The 21,493-nt window shown below is 37.1% G+C and overlaps 1 protein-coding gene across 1 annotated transcript in view; it reads right to left on the minus strand.

Annotated features, from left to right (window-relative positions):
* The window catches only part of PRKDC (protein kinase, DNA-activated, catalytic subunit), an 81,859-nt gene that overhangs the window by 54,907 nt on the left and 5,459 nt on the right, over positions 1-21,493 (minus strand). Inside the window, exons 8-30 of the mRNA XM_064385733.1 lie at positions 21,178-21,233; positions 21,057-21,087; positions 19,896-20,053; positions 19,550-19,696; positions 17,284-17,448; positions 16,289-16,457; positions 15,206-15,255; positions 13,902-14,039; positions 13,449-13,598; positions 12,883-12,998; positions 11,995-12,154; positions 10,805-10,891; positions 10,324-10,443; positions 9,804-9,963; positions 9,253-9,359; positions 7,327-7,417; positions 5,921-6,084; positions 5,113-5,265; positions 3,762-3,869; positions 2,762-2,988; positions 2,254-2,348; positions 1,201-1,300; positions 141-274 (exon numbers count right to left, since the gene is read on the minus strand). Of these exons, the coding sequence (XP_064241803.1) occupies positions 141-274; positions 1,201-1,300; positions 2,254-2,348; positions 2,762-2,988; positions 3,762-3,869; positions 5,113-5,265; positions 5,921-6,084; positions 7,327-7,417; positions 9,253-9,359; positions 9,804-9,963; positions 10,324-10,443; positions 10,805-10,891; positions 11,995-12,154; positions 12,883-12,998; positions 13,449-13,598; positions 13,902-14,039; positions 15,206-15,255; positions 16,289-16,457; positions 17,284-17,448; positions 19,550-19,696; positions 19,896-20,053; positions 21,057-21,087; positions 21,178-21,233 (2,886 nt within the window). The remainder of the gene's footprint in view (positions 1-140; positions 275-1,200; positions 1,301-2,253; positions 2,349-2,761; positions 2,989-3,761; positions 3,870-5,112; positions 5,266-5,920; positions 6,085-7,326; positions 7,418-9,252; positions 9,360-9,803; positions 9,964-10,323; positions 10,444-10,804; positions 10,892-11,994; positions 12,155-12,882; positions 12,999-13,448; positions 13,599-13,901; positions 14,040-15,205; positions 15,256-16,288; positions 16,458-17,283; positions 17,449-19,549; positions 19,697-19,895; positions 20,054-21,056; positions 21,088-21,177; positions 21,234-21,493) is intronic.

A 21,493-nucleotide genomic window follows, 5' to 3' on the forward strand; every position in this document is an offset into this window, starting at 1 on the left:
AATATAAGCTCTGTTTCTATTTAACAACACTGGGTGAACAGATATATACTTGTAATTACTACCTTGAACAGAAAACACAGAGGGAAGGCATGCACAGAATATAGAAAGCAAAGATAACAGTGCACTGTGACTCAAAATACCTGGTAGCAAAGGAACAAATTCATAGAAGAGCTCCATGGCTTTATGCCGGCACTCTGTCTGAGGTCGTCCACACTGCACTAAGAGCCACATAACAATGTCCTGAAGACACACGGATTTAGTAGCTGGGAATCCCCTGCACAAAAATATTAGGGGTTAACAGTCCACCTGGCATCTACCAAGAAGCAACAGTCTCTCAACTGAAAAAAATGTTCCATGAGCACTATGAATCCCTTTTTATCTGTCGAATCATCACCCATCTGCACTACCTGACAGAGTTCTTCCACCATCATGTCTACCACTGCTTTCTCTTCTCCTCACTCTACTTGGCATAGTCCTTGTGGAAAACAATTTTAAGTGTAGAAGCAGGTATCCTCCTTTCTCTTTGTAAACTCAAAGAGGAAAAATGGAGATTAAAGTTTAAATAAGCCTGCACAGTTTTTCTCCATCCCCATAATCATCTCGTCTCATAACTTATCAAATGCCATACCAGTGACCCAAATCTAAACTCCACTTGCCAGTTTCTTTAAGATCACAAGATAATTTGGATAAAAAAGGCAACTAAGGAGGTCTCTAAGCCAACCTCCAGATCAAATCAGGGTCAGCTAGGTGACTCAGAGCTTCATTCATCCTGATACTGAATCCATTTTTGATTCTTTTACCTTTTTTGCTTCCCTTCTTTAACTGCTGATCATCCTGTTGCAGCTTGCCCTGCTTCTGGTGACATTGAACAACAGCAAGAAAGGCTTTGGAGGAGTTTCCTCCAAGTGCTTTGTAGCACCAGTGCTAATGTCATTATATGCACTGCTGTGAGGGAAACATAATCTTCTCTTCTGCCTCTTTTTGCTAAACTAAATCAAGTTCACCGTGCTGGAATAAAGAATCATGCTCCTCTCATATTATGTCCAGTGTTTCCCCACCAGTGGTTCAACAGACAATATCAGAAGGCCTGTGTCATCAATTGTCATAGGATAAAATCCTCATTCAGAATCCCAAGCATTTAATGAAACTACTGGTCATGTTTATTAAAATGCAATAGGGAAATAAATGCAAATAGCTGACCTGGGTACCCGCCGTTTCCCTTCCTTGTTCAGAGAAGGTGCTTTATGCTTGATTATGCGCTTCAGGTGATTAATAGCATCACAGCACTGCTGGGCAGTACCTGTTGGAGAGAGGGAATTGACATCTCTAAAGAATGCCAGTAACTTGGTTAAATGAATTGAGATAGCACTGTAGACATGATGCAAGAGACTCACACAGATGATAATGTCTACCAGCTCCACTACTCTGTGCTTCCACAATAAATTTATCAAAGATGCAGAACAAAAATCACAAAACACCAGACAGGCCAGCTTGGCGTGAGCCAAGCCTGAGGCCTTTGGTATAAAACTGTGCATTCTACTTTCTGTGACCATGCTTAGAGAAACTGTAAAATTTTCCCATGTGAGTAATTCATCTGGGGACACTTCTACCATATCCTGAACTCTTCCTCTGAAAGAAATTGTTACACCAAATTTTGGTGTTATGTTCTAATTACTATTAATTGATGAAAGAGCAAGGAAAAAAAAAAGAGAGAGAAAAGTAGATTAACTAAAGAATCAGTCATACTGTGAAAGAGGTCACAAGCTCTTCACACAACTACATACTGTTGTAAAGAATGACAAGACAATGAGGCAAAGGTATCTCAGAAGACTGGAAATATTCCATAGACTATATCAAAATGAGAATTTTTGGAGCATTTGTTTGTTATACAAGAATAGACTGATTCTCATCAAGCTACATTTTTTCACACCATGTAACTGCAAAACCACAACTCATATCTGAAGCACAACCAGCATTTTTAGTGTTATTATAAAACTGTATAAATCATCATAAATGTGAAAAGGTTCTTTCTCCTATGCTCAAAATATTCCACCTTTATACATGGCAAGGAGTTGATTCAAAGAATCCTAACTAGATATCAAATGACCTCTCTACTGATAATGATAAATAATTAATCCTTTGCTGCAGAAGAAAGCAAATGTACTTTTCTTACAGTTACAGTTTTCTTTGTTAACTCAAGATTCCACAAGGTAACTTTTTTCTTCATTCCACAGCTAATTAACTATAGCTCACCTAATGACTTCTCATCTGTATGGGCTAAAGCCAGGCTTTCCAGAAAAACAACCAGCGCTTCAAATACGAACTGCTCCACCAGAGAATTTTCTTCCCTGTAAAAAAACAGGAAAAAATTTAATGAGAAACATGAGTAGAAGGACCACTAAATGTAATATCCTTATTAAAACCACCCAATAAAATACTGTAGAGACAGAATGCAAAAGATGTTTGCACAAAATGTAAATCTAAACCATTTTAAAAAATAGCAGTGAAATTTGCTGAGCATCCTGAAAAGGCATAAAAAACTTGTAATTAACATTTATTTTTATACATTTCACACAGACAGAAAGCCCAAACAAAATTACTATTAAAAATATGCAGTGTAACTGAATGTTACAGCTATCATACACATTAATAGAATGAGTGTCTGTGGATGACTATTTGAGCTACAACTCTTTATCTCATAAACAGGTGTGAGATAAGCTTTAGGCCAAGTTAGTTACTGTTTCAAGCTCTGCTTGCTCACCTAAATTCTCTGTAGATACTGTTAAAGGCAAGTGCTGCACCCAGCCTCTTGAAAGCATTGGGGTGAAGAGCAAGACTGTACAACCGTTTAAAGAGAGACTTGGTGTTTGCTGGGCTTTCCTCCTGCTGTCTTGGTGTTGTCTGCTTGATAGACCATTTCAAGAATTCTTGTATGCACTGACCACAGAAATCTCTCAAAGTGCTGTCAACTGGATCCACTATGCCACTCTGAAATGACACAAGGTTATTTCATCTCAAGAATGAGAAAAACCCCTGCCATTGTCCCTGTGCAGTATTATAGCAGCTTATCTACATTGCAATATTGGAAAATTAAAAAACTGTACTCAGTTTACCAGAAATTAACAAAGTTCAAAATTGCTACTGTCCAAGGGAAGGGAGGAACTTTCAGCCCCCACAGTGCTGACTTACAACTCAAAGATCTGGATTTCTATTCCTGTCTCAGCCATCAGTCTAAGTCACTTCACCTTCTGATGGGTGTTCTTCCTCCACATAAGAAGTGGTGTGACAACACTGACTTTTACTAAAAAAAAGTACACCAATCCTCTTGACCTACTTGCCTCTAACCACTTCTGTTTAGTGCAAAACCTAGTTTTAAATGCAAAACTTTTGTACCTGGTGAAGGCAAAGATACTTAGGGAAAAACTAAGCACACAACAAAGGCATTCGGGATGAATGGTCAATGTGCTTCAATTGTTCCTAGCTCATACTGATGACAAAGAGTGTTTTATTTATCTGAAGATGATATACCTGCATTTAGAGAATGCCAAAGAAAGATGAATTCATCATCCAAATCTCAGTAAAGAAATATTAAATGGTTACCAGAAAATAAATAAATAAACCAATCATTTTCTTTCTTTCAAATAGTTAAGAGGCCATTCTATCTGTTCATGTGTTCCCAGTTGCTTCAGCAGTAAAATTATTCTAGTTAAAAATAAAGTCATATGGCACAGAAAAAAAGAGAGGAAAGACTTATGACCTACCAGGATAGCTTCCAGGAATGCCACTGTATCTTGACTCTCAAATTTTTTGTTGTTGGTAAACCAGTGAATGAGTTGCATGACTAAAGGCTCATACAACTGTCTTGCTACCTGAAAAGAGCAAACGTTAACTACGTTTTTAAGATTAATACATATCTATGTATTTAGGATTAATACAGTATCTATGCTACTTTGCTATTACCGTGTCAGAATAAAACACAGTACTTTGAAAAAGGGCCTACAAAATGAATATCAAATTTCACATTACAATCCCATATCAAGGATTAAAAAACCCCCAACAATCAAAATGGGTTAGATGTTTTCTATTCAGCTAGCCTCCATGACCTCCAAGCTCACTTTCAGTAATATCCTTTGAGACAAAGAACATTGCATGCCAGACTGATGTGCCAATACACAATCAGGGAAACAGGGATATTTATTTCTTAATCCATATTTAGATCTAAAAATCTATATTTACCATTAATGTAATTTCCCAGATTTCAACAATTCTACCTGTAAATCAATCTGATTGATTACTGTCATACTATAGCATGAAGGGAAGAAACACTAAACACACTTATTTGTGCATACACACATGCTTCAACTACAGTGCCTGTGCCTTGGACCAATCCAGACATCATTTACCTAAGGTTTATGTTCAGCCACATGCCAGCAAAAGGTTTCACCTAAACTGGTAACACAGCTTCCTGTCTATTTTAACAGAACATAAAATTCCCTTGATCTCAAAGTAGATACAGATGCCAGGGTCCAAGCAGCAGTGTCAAAAGGCACAAAAACCTGTAATTTCTGTGGAGATGAACCTACGTGTCTGTTCGGTTTTGTGCAAAGGAGGAGAAATATCAAATCCAAATGTTTGAATGAAATATATCATCTGTAAGTATCAAAGAGGTAGCTACAAATTCTCTCCTAAACGTTCTTCCTGTGAGTCTAGCTTTGCACACACTCAATATCAAAACAATCAACTTTACCTCCAATTAACTTCTTACTGAAAGACAACAGAAATTAAATATGGTGATAAAGAGGGTTACTGCCACTAACTCCCCGAGTGAAGCATGAAACCTAAATCTCTGTTGTACACTTCTCTGAGCTACTCTGAACTACACTATATTATAGAAGTATTTGAAATGAGTGTTTGAAAAGGTTTCAAGCCCACTCCCAAAGTCTGGACAATCCATCCCTAGAACAGAATTTCAGCCTACAAAATACTCTTCATTTGGGGAAAGAAAAAAACCCAACATTTTAGGGAAACATCTAAATAAAAGTATTAATTAATTCCCACACGTATAGGTGGGAATTTGAGCAAGCTAAAATTCGTATAAATAAATCTGCTTACCTGGTCTATGTCACAAGCAAGACGAAGCAGTACTGGAAATACTCGCTTATGTAAATGGTACATAGGTGGGGGACCCTGACGTCCTTCTGGCATCTGAGAGGCTTTCCCCAACATATATGTGACTATGCCATGTAGCAGCTCACATGCTGCAACCTGGAATTTAAAAATCCCTTTGGTTATGCATCCATTACTTTCACAGAGAAGACAAAATTATGGAGAATGAGTCACATGAAAGGGGGTACTTGAGAAATCACACCTATGCTAAATCACCATTTCCAGGAACGTGGAACCATGTCCATGGAAGTAATTTACACACATACTAACTGGAGTTTTTCCTAATGTTTTAGGCTCTTTTATGGGCAGTAACACATCAGCTGGAAAAAGTTCATAATCAGAAAAGTCACCCATAGTGTCTTCAAGGATACTTCCAGTCTGGGTCTTTGGGTATCAACATCCCAATCCAGCACAGCTCCAAAATATTTGCTTAAGTACGCTGCTGGACTGAGCCCACAAGTTCACAGGCTGGGCATGAGAAGGAGGCCAAACAACACTAGTTTAAAACAATCCACTAGTTTAAAATATTCATTTTTATGCTAAATCAAGCACAATGCTGTCTGACAGAGCTTACACAACTTCTGCTCTTTAGCTTTGGAACACTTAGAATAGTGTAATCATGAAAGGGCACCAAAGAAGCACACCTATGAATTAATTAAAACAAGTCTTTAGTAACAAGGAAGACATTATTTTATGCAATTTTACCAGCTAGCATAAAACAAGATGTTTTTAAACAAGAAAAAAAAATCAATACTTTTGTTTGCCTGTCACTTGCAGAAAGAGCCAGTTCAGTCACATGAGGCAAAAATACATCCAAGTAGATGACAGGCTTCATATCTGCAAATGGTACAGCAAAGCTCAGGCGCTTCTCAGTGTCCCAGGATACACATTTCTTCATCATCTCTTCTGCAGAGGTAGCTGATGCATTTGAAAGATGAAAACAAGCTTAATACAACATACATAATTCAGTCAAAAAAATCTGTAACCTTCCAAGTTCAGTTAGATTGTCATGCAATGTTAATGCTTTATAAATTACTGAAAAAAACGTAGCCAACATTTCAGGTGATATTTGCAACGGTCTCCAGTTTAAATACAGGTTAAGTTTGGAGACAAATAAATCCAGAAGACATTGAATCACACTTGATTTAAAATACTTCTCTAAGACATCCAATATAATGCATTTGTCTTCCAATGTTACAGAAAATTCTTGAAGGTCAATCAGACAAGAAGATCCAACATACTGACTCCTGCAATTGCACAGAAAATTACTACATTTACAGCCACTTATAGCTATCTCCTCCAAGAAAAACTGGCATACTTACTCTCTTCTCTCCCTATATTCTCATATTTGAAAATCTGGCTAACAAAATCTGACCACACTTTGTATTTAATTTCCAGAGAAAAGGCTACTTTCCCCCAGTACTTTTGAGTAAGCAACAGAGAAGTACTTGGCAGAAAGAAAACCGATAGTAAAGGCAGAAAAACAAACATAAGCATGCAAAGAAAGGAAAACAATAATACTACATTAATTTTTAAATTAACTGAATTTTGTGCTGAATTCATCCATTGAATCTCATGGTCAGGTACTTACACTATTGTTTTCCATTTTTATGAGGCTGCATGGTATTTTAACTTATAAAGCTTGTTCATGGACTGGACAGAGAAAGGGAGAAAACGTTGTCTTTTTTTTTGAGGAGCACCCAAATGGAACTCTAGTACCTACACATACTAACGATGTAGCATGATGTACCTTAAACTCACAAGTGAAACAGTAAGCTTGCTGAGATTTACACAATTCATGACTGCAGTTCTTAAATACTGAGAACTGTAGCAGAGGTAGAAGTAAGTACGGAATGACTACAAACTGGGGCAAAGTTTTAAAATGGCTTTGCAGCCAGAGGGTGAAGGGTGGAATAAATAAAACCATATACTCAGATGCATAGTTTTTGCTTTCAACTGTAGTTTCATAAACACTTTTCCTACCCCATATTAAGCTGGTGAATACTTTTGCTCTACTAAACTCCAGAACTGAATAAAAGTAATTTTGTTTAAACAAAAGCAACAAAAACCAGGTATATGAAAGTGATGTTGAGGCCTTAATGAAAACTACTTTCAAGAGAGACAGCAGAGGCATATAAATATTTTTGACAGGATACTCACCTGTAATTAAGTTGTGGTTAATCTGCCCTCCCAAAGATCCAAGAAGGCGTGCTACTCTAGTCCTTACTGCTTCCAAGGAGGGACTATTATCCTAAATAATTCAACAGATTAATATTAGTGAAAGAACAGTTACCCCTATATAGAAACAATTTCGTTTACAGAGTAAATGAAGGTTTTATGGCCCTTATTAAACACAGATGAAGAAGGTAAAATGAAACCATGAGGAGAAGAATTGCATCAAACAAGAGATGATCTTTGGTTTCGTAAACAAAAGAGAGCAGACTGGAAAGCATTTTCACTGCATTTTGTGAGCTTTCAATTACCATTTCTCAAGTAAAATTTTATTACCACAGATAACACATACCTACAGAACAACATAACAGTGCAAAAACAAATCTGAAGCAAAAATTGCTCTTTTCATTTGCTTTAATTCCATAAGTTAAAGTTTAGATCCTGTATCTACATAGAATCACAGGATCATTTAGATTAGGAAAGACCTCTAAAGTCATCAAGTCCAACCATTAACCCAGCACTGCCACACTCATCACTAAACCATGTCCTCAAGTGCCACATCCATATGCTTTTGAACACTTCTGGGATGGTGATTCTACCATTTACCTGTGTAGTTTGTTCCAGTGCTTGACAACATTAATTAACATTAATATATTTCTCCAAATATCTAATCTAAACCTCCTCTGGCACATCCTGAGGACACTTGTTCTTGTCCTGTCACTCGTTACCTGGGAGACCAACCCCCACCTGGCTGCAAGCTCCTTTCAGATAGCTGTAAAGAGCAATAAGGTCTCCCCTGAGCCTCCTTTCCCCAGACTCATCAGTGCCTCTCTCAGGCAATAGAATTTCAGAAGCAGCTTGTACAGGATACAAAATTACCTAATTTTGTTTCACAGAATCACAGAATGACCAAGGTTGGAAGGGGCTGCTGTGGCTCATCTGGTCTAAACTCCCTTCTCAAGCAGGGTCATCTTAGAGCACAGGCACAGGATTGCATCCAGACAGTTCTGGAATAACTCCAGTGAGGGACACTCCATAAAGTGAGAAATCTGTCCCAGTGCTTGGTCAGTGCACACTAAAGAAGTTCTTCCTCATATTAGATGAAACTGCCTGAGCATCAGCTTCTGCCCATTGCCTCTTGTCTTACTGCTCGGCATTGAGAAGAGCCTGGCTCCATCCTCCTGACACCCTCCCTACAGATATTAATAGATATTGATGAGGTCTCCTCTCAGTCTTCACTTCTCCAGGTTAAACAAGCTGTGATCCCTTAGCCTTTCCACATAAGAGATGCCTCAGTCCTCTAATCATCTTTGTAGCTCTCTACTGGACTCACTCCAGGAGTATCATGTTTAAAGACAACCAGGTTGGAAAGAGTTCTGTATACAGGAGTGATGTCACATCTAAAAACATGTTTATTCCAAGTTAGTTTGTGCAGTGGAATATACAAATAAAATTACACTTACATTTGAGAGGCCACTGGACAAAGTAATACATATTTTGGCCTCTGAAGACTGTAAGCCTATCCACAAGACAATTAAAAACCCCCCAAATGCTAAACATTTACAAAACTGTATTGCCTACTGCAAAGCTGCTAAGCTGGGACCTCATTTTGGGTGTTGGGAGTCAAATTTTTGTTTCCATAATGTATCAGTCTAGCAGTGATACTGACTTAAAAGGATTTCTTCAGTCTCCCTTCCTTGCTTAATTCCCATCCTCACCCTAGAATATGACACCTTTCCAGCTGTGCTGATGTAACAGCTGCTTGAACCAGACTGCAGAATGGAATTCATTAAACTCACCTAAGGCAGAACTAGACCTCATTAAAAAAAAAAAAAAGGATGCATGCAAAAAAGGAAAAGAAGCAGTGGGAAGAAAGGATTAACATTTAACTCTTAAAATAAAGAGGGTTCTTACCACTGAAAATGTCTTTGCTTTTCTTATACGCTGTATCACAATTTTTTTACGTCCTTTCTGGGCTGCTTGAGAAAGTTTCCTTACTTCCCAGTTATTCTGGGATTCAACTGAAGAACAAAAAAAACAGCAGATCAACACCAGTTTATTGTACCAACATCTCATGCACCTACTCATAGTTTCATTAAAAAAACCCAAAAAAACAAAAACACACTCTTGTTTTGCACATTTTTATTTTTTAAATGTGACAATTATTTTTCACTTAAAATCTTTATTAAGGAAAATATCTCTCTTAGCAAAACTAAACTAATTTAAGGGAAAAAAAGGACATATCACACAGAAATAATAAATAAAGTGGCAATGATTACTGATGGTTCAGCAGAAGCAAGTAAATCCTAGTTTAAGAAAAAAGTGCATTTTGGGGTGTAAGGGAAGTTATGTTGTTCCAAACACAGAAAGTGCACAATATAAATAAAAGGTATGGCATGTCCACATCTTTATAAAAAAATTATTCTTCTCTTCCTTAAGACCAGCAATTTTTTGCATGTATGTACCTGTAGATGTAGAGCTTTTCAAATAACCATCAAGAAGAGGCAGGACATCCTTGTAATAGGGTTGCATCATATGTCTGGGGATGTGAGCTGACCAGTCTTCCAAAGCATCCAGGCCCAGATCAGCCATTGGGGTACAGCTAAGGCCCAGCTTAAATGCATTCTAAGTGTGGAATACAAAACTATCAGCCTTTCACATTTATTCACTAGTGTTACTTAATGGTAAAAGAGACAAATTTAAAAGCATTTACTAATTTGCAGTAACTTTTCTCTGTTTAGCATCTCACTCAAGATCAGCACAGGAGATATGTTTATATTGCAACACAGGCAATAAGAAAGTCTGCTCAGTGCAAAAGCAAATTCCAAAAATTTACTTTTTATCCAAAGAATCAAGGAATTTGTATTCTATGTTACTGAAGACTGTAGAGAGCTTAATAGTTACCTTAAATACTGACTTTGCTACAGAATGTTTGTACATATCTTAGTGAAAAAAAAGTGTTAGCTGTACATCACTTTGACTCACCTGCAGTGCAGGAATATATGCTTTGATATCAAGCATGATGATGTCATGTGGTAAAGAGAGCAAAAAGATCAGACAAGATGCCAACAATTCATCTTTATACTGCTTCATTTTTGCTGCAACCTAAAATGGAGATAAATAGATCAAGAACAAACATAAACATTTTGAAATCTTGACTTAATTGTATCAATACCCATGTAAAATAAACAAGCCCAACCTAATATTGGAATCTCATTCACCTGCAGACAGTTACCAGAAGTATTTATACTGTTATTTCTCAACTGTATATTAACTGGTGATCAATACACCTCTTCTGACATTGAAAAACTGACCAAAAAGTATCTTAAAACCTCACTATTTTGCACAGCTCAAAAAGCAAGAATATGTCTGCTGTGTATGTAAGATTTCTCTGAAGATGAAATATTGATTGAATCACGTATGTTTTTATTTAGCCTAAAAAAAGTTAGAGAGCAACATTCCTTACCTCTTTTCCAAACTTTACAAATAGTGCAAAGCAAGAGCTCTTTTCTGGGTCTTCAGGACACCTTGTGAGGCTCCTGGGGCTGACATCCTACCAAACAGAAACCAGAAGTCAATACTATTAAAAAGCAGATAATACATCACATGAACCACCAGTTCAACTCAGAATACATACATCACACTGTCCAATACAAAACTGGTGTCAGTGAAAACTTGAAATGTATCTTTGATCTTTCAGAGGTTAGAAATTAACATTAATATGGTTCACTGAGGGTCAACTTTTTGGAATATATTAAATATCAAGCAAATAAACAAGAGATATATGTCTGCAAAGCAGCTTTTCAATGGTTTAATTTTCTCTGCTCATGCAACAAATCATAAAAAGCCAAACTTCCCTAACAGTGGATGTCCAGGTGGCAAGAATGATGGTGTAACAAGAAAACAATTTACAACAGTGTTCACAGTACAAGCATCTACACCAAAGAGTTTCCAAATGTGCTTCACTTGGTGCCACCAGCAGCAGTGGCAGGGACAGCTCTGGGCTCTGTGCTGGGATACACACCCACGTGTTTTAGTCCAACAGCTTCTAAACCACAGCTAGTCCATCTACCACTGGGGCATCATATTCCCTGTGAAATCAGTGAGTGGAGCAGGAATACATCCCAGCAGTTGAGCCATTAACCCATACAAGACTCTGCTGTTCTGGTTAGATTGTTTTTATCCAAAATATCTTTTATACCACCTGCACTGCAAAGGTACCTCCCATCTCTCTGTTCACCCAGCTCAGGATTTTGGAAAGAGTCCTGGGACAGGCTGCCCAGGGAGGTCGTGGACTCTCCCTCTCTGAAGACATTCCAAACACACCTTGATGAGTTGCTGTGTCACCTTCTCTAGGTGACACTGCCTTGGTGGAGGGGTTGGACTGGATGAATTCCAGAGGTCCCTCCCAACCCTAACAATTCAGAGATTCTGTGATTACACATGGATGGTGTCTCTTCAGAAACTGGGCTTCTACTCTAAATTTTGACTATTAAAGTGCTTCAAATTATGGAGGCACATGAAGCTATAAACATTTGAAACAACCCAGTAACAGTTTCAATCAACTGTTTTCCACAGGGAATAAAATACTATACATAAAGAATGGTACAGTCATTAATACAACACGTTACCCCTCCACTGGGTGAAAGATCTCACCTCAAAGTATTTTATTCTCTTGGCAATTTTCATTGTAACTGAGAGCAGCTTGTAGAATCCACTAATAAGAGGTAGTCTTGTTGAATGTACAATAAGCTCATAACCAAAGGAATATACCCACGGGTGAAAGTATTCCACATGTTTCTCTGGAAGTATCTCCCTAAAACCAATTCACAGAAAACAGAGAAGGAAAAAGAAGAAAAAAAGTAATTAAATACAAAACTTTATTTTTAAAAAACTTTCATCTCAGTACAAGAAAGAAATATTGCTGTAAGAGAACAGCAGACAGACAGAGAATAAATGCATGCTGCGTCCTGAGTCAAGTGTGGGAAGATTTTAATTTTGCTTTAGAGGGCAAAGCCATTTATTACTTATACTATCTCATCATTGAATTTATACAAACACACATCCTCATATATCACATTCCATTACTGGACATCCACAGGCAACTAATGCTGTACCTTTCACTTAATGCCCCTTAATGGTCTATGAAGACTGACTGTATCTCTGGTCTCTGAAGTATTTAGGATACATGGTCAGGATAATACTAGAAGTTATAACATATAATGAATGACAACTACACCCAAATAATGAAAGTGAATGCTAATGACAGTCTCTTGTATTCTTCTAAAAAACCTGAGCTGATGAGCTGACATGTTCACCCATGGCCCAGGTGTCTGAAAAACCCTTCCTGTCTCCCTCCTAATCCTCTCGTGCATTTTGAAATATGACCTATCAAACTGACCAGAAACAAGCATCTTAAACACATTTCACCTCAAACTTTTTCCAACCACTTTGTAACTTTCAAATTACATATAAAACACATAAAATAAAAAAACATATAAATGTATAAGAAAATCATATATATGTATAAAAACATATAAATACCTGCAGAATTCCACTAGATTTATAAAGGCAATAAAATCGATTGGTTTTGTTGGCTGAAGGTTTGAAGCAGGGTCAGAAGAAGGCCCAACCAAAGCACTGTCACCTGTGCTTCCATCCTGAAAATAAATGTTGAAGAAAGAACACTGGATCTGTGACACCACAGAAAACCTTTACACATTTTTTTTTTCCACATTAACAGTCTGTCTTTTTCCAGCTGTTATTAGGTACTCTGTGAGATGAAGGACTAACAGTTAACACATCAGTAATGTAAAGGAAAAATAAGAGATGCCTACTTCTAAGTAGAAAGCCAGTCAAAAAAAAGAAAACAGTAGATTCCAGAGTAGGAAGTCTAAAGTAACAGATTGAACTTCTATTGGTTCTGATGTTTCCACCTCCTAACACTGCAATGCAACATTCAGAGATATTAAGAAGAACATTTTATCTAGGATAAATGTTACTTCAAGACACTAAAGGGTGCTATCTAGTCATAATGAAAACAAAACAAGGGATATGATTTTGGTTCCCCTACAACAGCAGGAGTTAATGGATAAGTCCTCAGGTCTCACCTGTTCACTAATATCCAGCTTCTGAACAGTCAGGTCCAATTTCTCAATAATCTTCAAAACAGATTTTATAAATTCATCATACAGGACACGACTTAGGGATTGCAGTTGTGCATTTTCAGTAAGGAAGTTTGCATCTTCAAAAACGCATTCCTTTGTAGGACAAAAACGTTCATATTTCAACACAAATGAAAATTATTTCTTTAACTTACAAACTAAGATTTAAATAATTCAGAGAATCCAGTTTTAGTTGTTTCTCAGCTATGGAAGCATAAATTAATCCCTGTTTAATTAATTTATCAGCCATAAAATCCAACTAAGACCAGAAAACAATCCTTCTACAGCATGACATTTGGAAGAAGTCTGAAGTTAGAAAAGCAGCTATAAGACAGCAAGACTCAGGATCACGTTTTATTTTCCGTTTCATTTTGTATTTCCACGTTAACTATGCTTTACCTTCATTGTGTCACAGCTCAGTAGACTTCTAAAGAGGTACAGATAGTCCTTATAAGTTGGTACTTTTGATCTTTGTGTCCCAACTTCTCCAGCTTCAAAGGCTTCTTCTGATCCAGAAGTTTCTTTCACAGAAAAATCCTGAAAGGACACAATGTTTGTCAGACACACTGCTCTGGTGGTTTGACCCAGGGTGCATACCCACCAGGGCATTCTACCACTCTCCTCCTCACCAGGACTGGGAAGGGGAAAATAAGATGGAAAAAACTCACGGGTCGAGACAAAAGCAGTTTAGTAGCAAAAGATGACAAAAGACTTATTCTCTACTTCCCATCAGGAGGCAATGTCCAGCCACTTCCTTGGAAGTAGGGTTTTGGTACATGGAGCAGAAGCTCCAGAAGACAAACACCCTAAACACGGCCACTCACCTCCTCCTTTCTGCCAGCTTTTCTTGCTGACCAGATACCATATGGCATGGAATATCCCTTTGGTCAGTTTGAGTCAGCTGTCCTGGCTCTGTGCCCTCCCAAGACCTTGTCCCCCCAGTCTTTTGGTGAGGGGAAAATGCTGGAGAGCCACCTTGATGCTGTGCCAGCGCTGCTCAGCAGTAGCCAAAATACTAGTGGTGTTATCAACACATTTCCAGTTACAAATACAAGCACAGCTCCATGAGGGCTGCTATGGGAAAAATTAATTCCATCTCAGTCAAATCCCAGTACAACTGCCAATGGAACTACCTGACCCATGCAACATAATGTAACATTACTGCTGCAGGTAGAAACATGGAATGTTTAGTGTTCTCCATCAATCTGAAAAGAGCACAAAACTACCACCTTGTTCCAAAAATACTCAAAAAAACTAAGGTTGTTCTCCTAGTGCTCAATTATTTGAGAAATTCTATAGTTACTTGGCTGCACAAGATTAAAAAGCTTTAACACCCTTGCTTAACACAAGCATTCAGTAACATTTAAAATGGCCAAAATTTAACCTGGAAGAAAGCTGGATAACTTTAATTACAACCTACTTTATTACAGACAACCTGAACAAACAGAAGCCTATTTCCTGTAATTTTCTTTATCCAGCACAAGAGGCACATCTACACTGTGCTGAGCAGAGGTGGGGATGAAAGACTTAACAACAAATGAGCCAATAACTAATAACACTAATGGACTAATAAGAAAATGGATAGTACTATTTTTGCTTCTTTGGGCATTCCATTGTTTACTGGGTTAGGTTGTCAAGAACTGGAATGCAATGTATGCCCCAGGAATTTAAATGAAATAAATATGTTTAAACAGTCATTTTACCTTTGAAAATGTGATTGGCTTGGAGAAAATTCTGATTAATCCCTGATGCACTGAAACAAACAAAAAACAAAATTGCCTGAATAGATTTAAAAAGCATGGCATTCGTATCACTCACTATATTAACAATGAAACAAATCAGTTTTCTGTATTCTGTCATGGAAAGCGAGAACAAAAGAACACAGATTTTTTCCTTTAAGGACGAAATAGCTCAAATCAGAGCCTATTGACTCTAGGATGTTCCACAGGCAACCAATCCTGAACTTGCTTCTTACTACTTTTTTTCAATACTGCTTTGACTTTTTCCTGATTCTGAATGACAACCAAAGCCATCACCCATAATGCCCTTATTGAAAAGGCAACAACCCCCAATTATGTTAATGGACTTAAGATCAACATAGTACTTGGGTGTACCACTTCCCAACTCAAGAACATGGGAACAATAAAAATGCCCCAGCAATAGAGAAAAGCCACGATAAATAGTTGAAAGAAATAAGAAATAATTTTTGAAAATCATTGAAAAGAAATGTTAGCTTGAGACTACTAGAACTGTGAGTTACCAATGCTGACACATCCAGTGTTGCATTCACAGAACTATATCTAACTTCATATTTGGAATTTTACTATTTAAAACTTCCAGAACACAAAAAAAATTGCATTTCTAATAGAGATAACACTTATCTTATTTTCTGTGCCATTTTTAGGTGTAACTGAAAGGACACTGAACAAATGTCCTATGATTTCCTATGAAATCCCTTTCTTCTCCTAATTCTTTAGAGCAGGAATGCAAGTTTTATCACAAACATGTATTCCTCCTGCCCTAAATCATACACACTTTGTTATCCAATACGATTGTTAAATGCATTCCTGAAGTTATTTAATGGTGGATATTGAAAAATATCACCATGAAAACACTCAACCTCCATTATTAGAGAACAGGACAAGCTTCATTTTTGATCCTGAATGGCTATTTCACATTTCTCTCCTAGAATCAGTTATGCAATTTAGGAAAAAAAAAAAACCAATCAAAAGAAAAAAAACCCATGCTCCCAAAAAACTCCAAAGAAGTTAGTAGCACAGACTCACCCACAGTGCTAATAAAGCTCCAGAGAACTGGACCTTTTCCTGAGAGAGACAAAAACACCTTTATTATAGATTTGCAACAGACCAGCTGCATTTTTTCACTGTACTGTGGAAAGCTGTTGATCTGCAGCACAACGAGATGTTCAAGAACTGGAGTGTACACCTCAGGAACCTAGAATAAAGAAAAACAAAGCATCCATTATGCATATTATGTGAAATTATTTCAGCATGTTACTTTGTTACAAGAGCTTGCATCATGATCTGCTCTGAGAACAAGAAGAGAGTTAGCAAGTGACTTCATTTCAGACACACAAAAACCCCAAACAAAGAAACAAACAAAAAGCAACAACTACAACAACAAAACCCTCCCTAAATAAAACTGAACAATCAGAGTAAGAAAGCTTCCTGGACCACGTTATGGAAACAGATTAGTGCTTCAGTGAATCTAGTTTTAAGCTTACCAGAAAAGTACCAATTTAAATAAACAACAGTAACAGCATTATAATCTGTTTATCCATAAGCATCTGAATAAAAAATATATGCCCCAATCTTACTTCACAGCTCCAGACAAGATCCAGAAAGCCCTCATTTAAACAGACAGCATAATATCATAGCAGCATCAAAGCACCAGTCTCAGAGAACATGCTAAGTATCAGCACCAAAAGGCAAAGCAGCAGCAGAGTGAACAAACACAAAAAGGTTATGGCTATGTCCGAATAAAAAACATAAAATAAATAAAACATATTCATATTTGCCTATCATGGTTTTCATTTCAATGCACTGTAGCATTTTATTTAGCATATTCAGTGCATTTTCTTTATTCAAATAAAATCCATTACAGCATTCTCCTGATATTCTTCCCATCCCCTAGGGGCTAGATGTCATTACATTTCATTTAAATAAACATCTTTTACCATAAGTAGATTCACAGCTACTACCTCCTCACACATCTGCAACTGCATGAAATAATTAGGTGGTACTTTAAATACTCCACTTACTGTATCTAAATGGAATATCACACTTGCAATGGACTGGAGGAAACTTGGTAGCTGATACAGATGGTCATCTATTGTTTCTGCTTCTGTGAGGAACATTTGCTTACAACGCTGAAGGAGCTCCACATACATGTTGTCCACATCCTCAGGATGGATAGCTTTACAGGGCTTACAGAGAGAAAACAAAAACCTGGTTTGGCAATTTTGTTGAGCTGAGCAAATAAATGCATGCTGTAGCACTAAAACCCAGCCACATCTTCACTGAACCATAACAAGAATAATATTTGAGTTTTTTCCAGAAACTCAAATACACCTGAAACAACTACATGTATGAGAAACACAGTACCTGACATGGAGTATAATAATAGTTCATTAATGCAGTGTAACTTATTGTAAAAGTACTTGAACTTTCAGTAATATGAATTCATATTCAGACTGAAAAACATGGGAGTTTGGCTGTAAATATCTTAAATATTGTATTATGGATGCTTAGATTCACTTATATTTTGAATTGGCTGCATTAAAGTAATAAGTGGCTCACCTTAATGTAGCTTAACTGGTTATCACTGACAGGTTACTACTAGTTAATACTTAACTGAGCAGCCCAAATTCTGAACTTTTATTGTTATAGGTCCTGTAAAAACAGAACCTATAAAGACTATTCCTAAACTATTGAACAAGTGGAAAGTATCCCAAAGAGTAACAGAGGGTTTGCAACAAAGCTTAAAGATTTCTATAGAATGATTTGTAAATCACAGCATAAACTAGGTCAGAAACAAGTCCTTGTGGACAGGAACCAGGTCAAAGGCAAGAACTGTGGTAGGGAACTGACCATGGCAAAGAATGGACTGATTTACGTAACAGTGAAATATGGCTGTTGGCCTACAAGTTGAAAGTCCAAAGTCTAAAGACAGCCTAAAGTCTGTCTAAAAACATGCTGACAAAATTAAGGCTATCCAGTTATCACTTGCAGAACTTCAAGTAATATTTTAAAATTATTTCAGCAATTAAAGAAATATTGTGCCTTAAAACTGAACCAAGCATGAACACAAGTTCAGTGCTACAGTCACAACTTGCAGCAGCACCAAGACTCTTCTTCCTCACAACCCAGTATCTGATGCTTGGCCAAGATTTAACTAAAACACAGTAACAACTATTAATATGTCTTAACATATTAGATATTTATAGGTACTGGAGCATTAAATTTGTTAAAATTTGCAGTATTATCCTATCTCTATATTTACATGGTACAATTTTAAGTTCTTGCATTCCACAATAGATGTTTTTAATACAGTTCTTTCAACTTTATAATTTAAAATGCTTAATTTTTTGGGAACAAATACCTTGAACTCAATTCCCTTCTACCTCATATCACAGAAGAAGCCTAGGTTTGAACAAAGCACATGAAAATTTTACAAACAAATGCACTCTACTCAAAAGGTAGCAAAAAGAGGATTCAGCTAATAACCCGCTACTCTAATGCAATTCCTAAACTTCTCTAAATAAAGTTTGAGATCATTTAACCTAAATTTTGCTTTGAGAGAGACAAAAAAAAAAAAAGCGCCAGTCTAGACTTTTATTATATAAATGTTGTGGTACCACCATCAAGCACAGAGGCTGCTAATACATAAATACCACCCTTTCTTTATTGAACTTGATTGTTATACTCCCATTTTAATTGACTGCTGACAGAAAGTGTAAGCTGCTCCTAATGGTGCTTCCTGACATACATATCTGCCATCCACATTGGTATGTAAGCATGGTTTTGTTTGTTGCTTCTTTTTGTACTTTACTTTGTGTTTGTTTCACAAATCACCTCCTACTGTCCAGCAGTCAGCAGTGCCTTTTAGCTGATTGAGTAAGCTCTGTAAGAATCTCTGAACTACTTTCAGAGTGAAGCCTGGATTCTACCATTTAAATGCAGAGAGACAACAAGGTATTCCCTATACCTGGGCAATTAAGCACATCCTGAAATTTTGTGACAGCTGTATATGAAGCTCCTGTTTTTCCACTTCAGAACTTGTGCACAGGAACTAGCTACAACTACAAATCAATGATGCAAGATCTCCCACTAGATTCAGTATACATTTGAAAATTTTCATCCCAAAGGTATTTTGCAGTGTAAGTAATTAAGTCCAACACTAAGTCCACAAGCAGGAGCATTCCCTATTAGAAGAGCTGTGTAAAATTGTAAAATGCATGGCTTATGAACCCTAGCTTTACATGCTTTCAGTAAGCTCCTTCACCAGAATAAATCCTCTGCACATACTGATGCAAAAAGCCCATATCCGCGAATGGCGATGGACAGCTCCTTGCTGCTCGAATCCATCCTCCTGATGGTTCCATAGAACTGCTCCATGAAGAACTGCAATTTGCTCTTGTGTAGCACTGCATCTTTAGCCACCATTACAGAAATCTGTAAAACAGATATAAACATTCCAGCATTTCCCAAAAAATGATAGTAAGTCTTAGAAGATATCTAGCTTGTAATACAAAGCACTAAATAATAGACTAAATTAAATAGATTAATTGAACTTCCAAGCACCAAATATTCCCACTATTTAAAGAAATTTAATTTTGCTTTAGACTTGGAGATCCCAGTGAAGCTACCACACCTGCTTAAGGAAAGAATCCAATGCAGAATAGCTGGCTTTCTTCAGCTCCGGATGCGTGTGGCCACACCATCTGCACATCACTTCATAGAGGGACACATAGTTGTCCAGGAGCAAGGATCCAAACTGAGCAGAGTGCCAGCTGAACAACTGCAACCCAGCTGCAATTTAAAAACAATTCTCATTAAAAACCAGACTTACAGTACATTTTACACAACCAGCCCAGACTGTGAAAGTCCACCTTATGACTTTAGGTAGGCAGAACTACAAGTGACCAGAGGATATAAAATGTATTCCTCTAGTCTCTACTGATACTCTACAGTATCAGTACCCAAGCATTAAGAACTTAAGCATAAAAACAACCTTCCAAAATCCTCTTTTTAAATGTACACCATCATAGAACACACAGCTGAGTTCTGATGTAATTTACTCTACTATTGAAAAAGAAAGGGACTTCGGTGGTTATAAATAAAAATACTTGATTGCACAATCCAGAAGGACCTGGTTTCTGTTGTCAGGACACATGTACAAGTCCCCTCTTCTGTCAAACTGCCATGCAGACAAATAAAGAATTCACATTATAAGTAATTTCATTATTCCAAATATACACATAAATGCAATTTCAAGATACTTAATGAATTAATTGGGGAAATGACAGACTACCTTTAAAGAGGATTTTACCTCTCACAGTTACCATGGGCCTAATACTCAAACCTTGCATTTTTGCAATTTCTGCATAAGCCACTCACATTTCACGGGCCAATTTCTAATCTTCCAATTTTCCCCCCATTTTTTTTCTCCTTCTTCCAGTGAAATTTCTCTCCTTATCTTTTTTAACTAAATCCACTGTCACACCTCTTTTCTCCTAATTAGCTACACTCCTCTTATTTTTACCATTTCTTTCTCATATCACAGTTTTGTACAGCTTCAGAGGGGCAAATGACATCCAGTATAATGCTGCTGTTCATAAGCTGATTAGACCTTGACTAGTTTAACCAAATACATGTTAAACTCTATATTCCAATTTGAAGTACAGCAGCTCCCCCCCAGCCAGCTTAGAAGATTGAAGACTAGAGACATCTGAACACATCCAGTAAAGAATAAACAATTCCAGACAAAAGACAGTATCCACCTCAGCATGAATGGAAATAGTTTACATCTTACCTAGAGGTACTGCATATCTCTTCTGATCAACCTGTAATACCAGAAAAGGTTTATCACTATGATTTACTCTTCATCAGGGCTGATTTATTTATGCAGAACAGTTAACACATAGCAGACTTACCTGTGGGTTGATTGCCTTCATTGCAAAATCAAAAATCTCCTTTGCAGTCTGAGGATCTGTGAAACAATCCAACAGTGAGTATTTCACTACTGATGTACAGTAGGCAGAGTGAAGACTAAGACATTTTTATCAATGCTTGGTATGAAGCAGTGATATTGGAAATCTCATTTTAAGAGACAGAGACATTTTTTTCCTGAAATACTCTTGAATTTAAAAGAAAAATTGTACATCTGTGTTAGCTGTTTTTTCTGAATATCCATGTTTAAGAAGACTATTAAGAAAAACATCTCTATACAACCTGCATTCCAGCTTCGAT

The sequence above is a fragment of the Passer domesticus genome, chromosome 1, assembly GCF_036417665.1.
Source record: "Passer domesticus isolate bPasDom1 chromosome 1, bPasDom1.hap1, whole genome shotgun sequence".
Taxonomy (NCBI): domain Eukaryota; kingdom Metazoa; phylum Chordata; class Aves; order Passeriformes; family Passeridae; genus Passer; species Passer domesticus.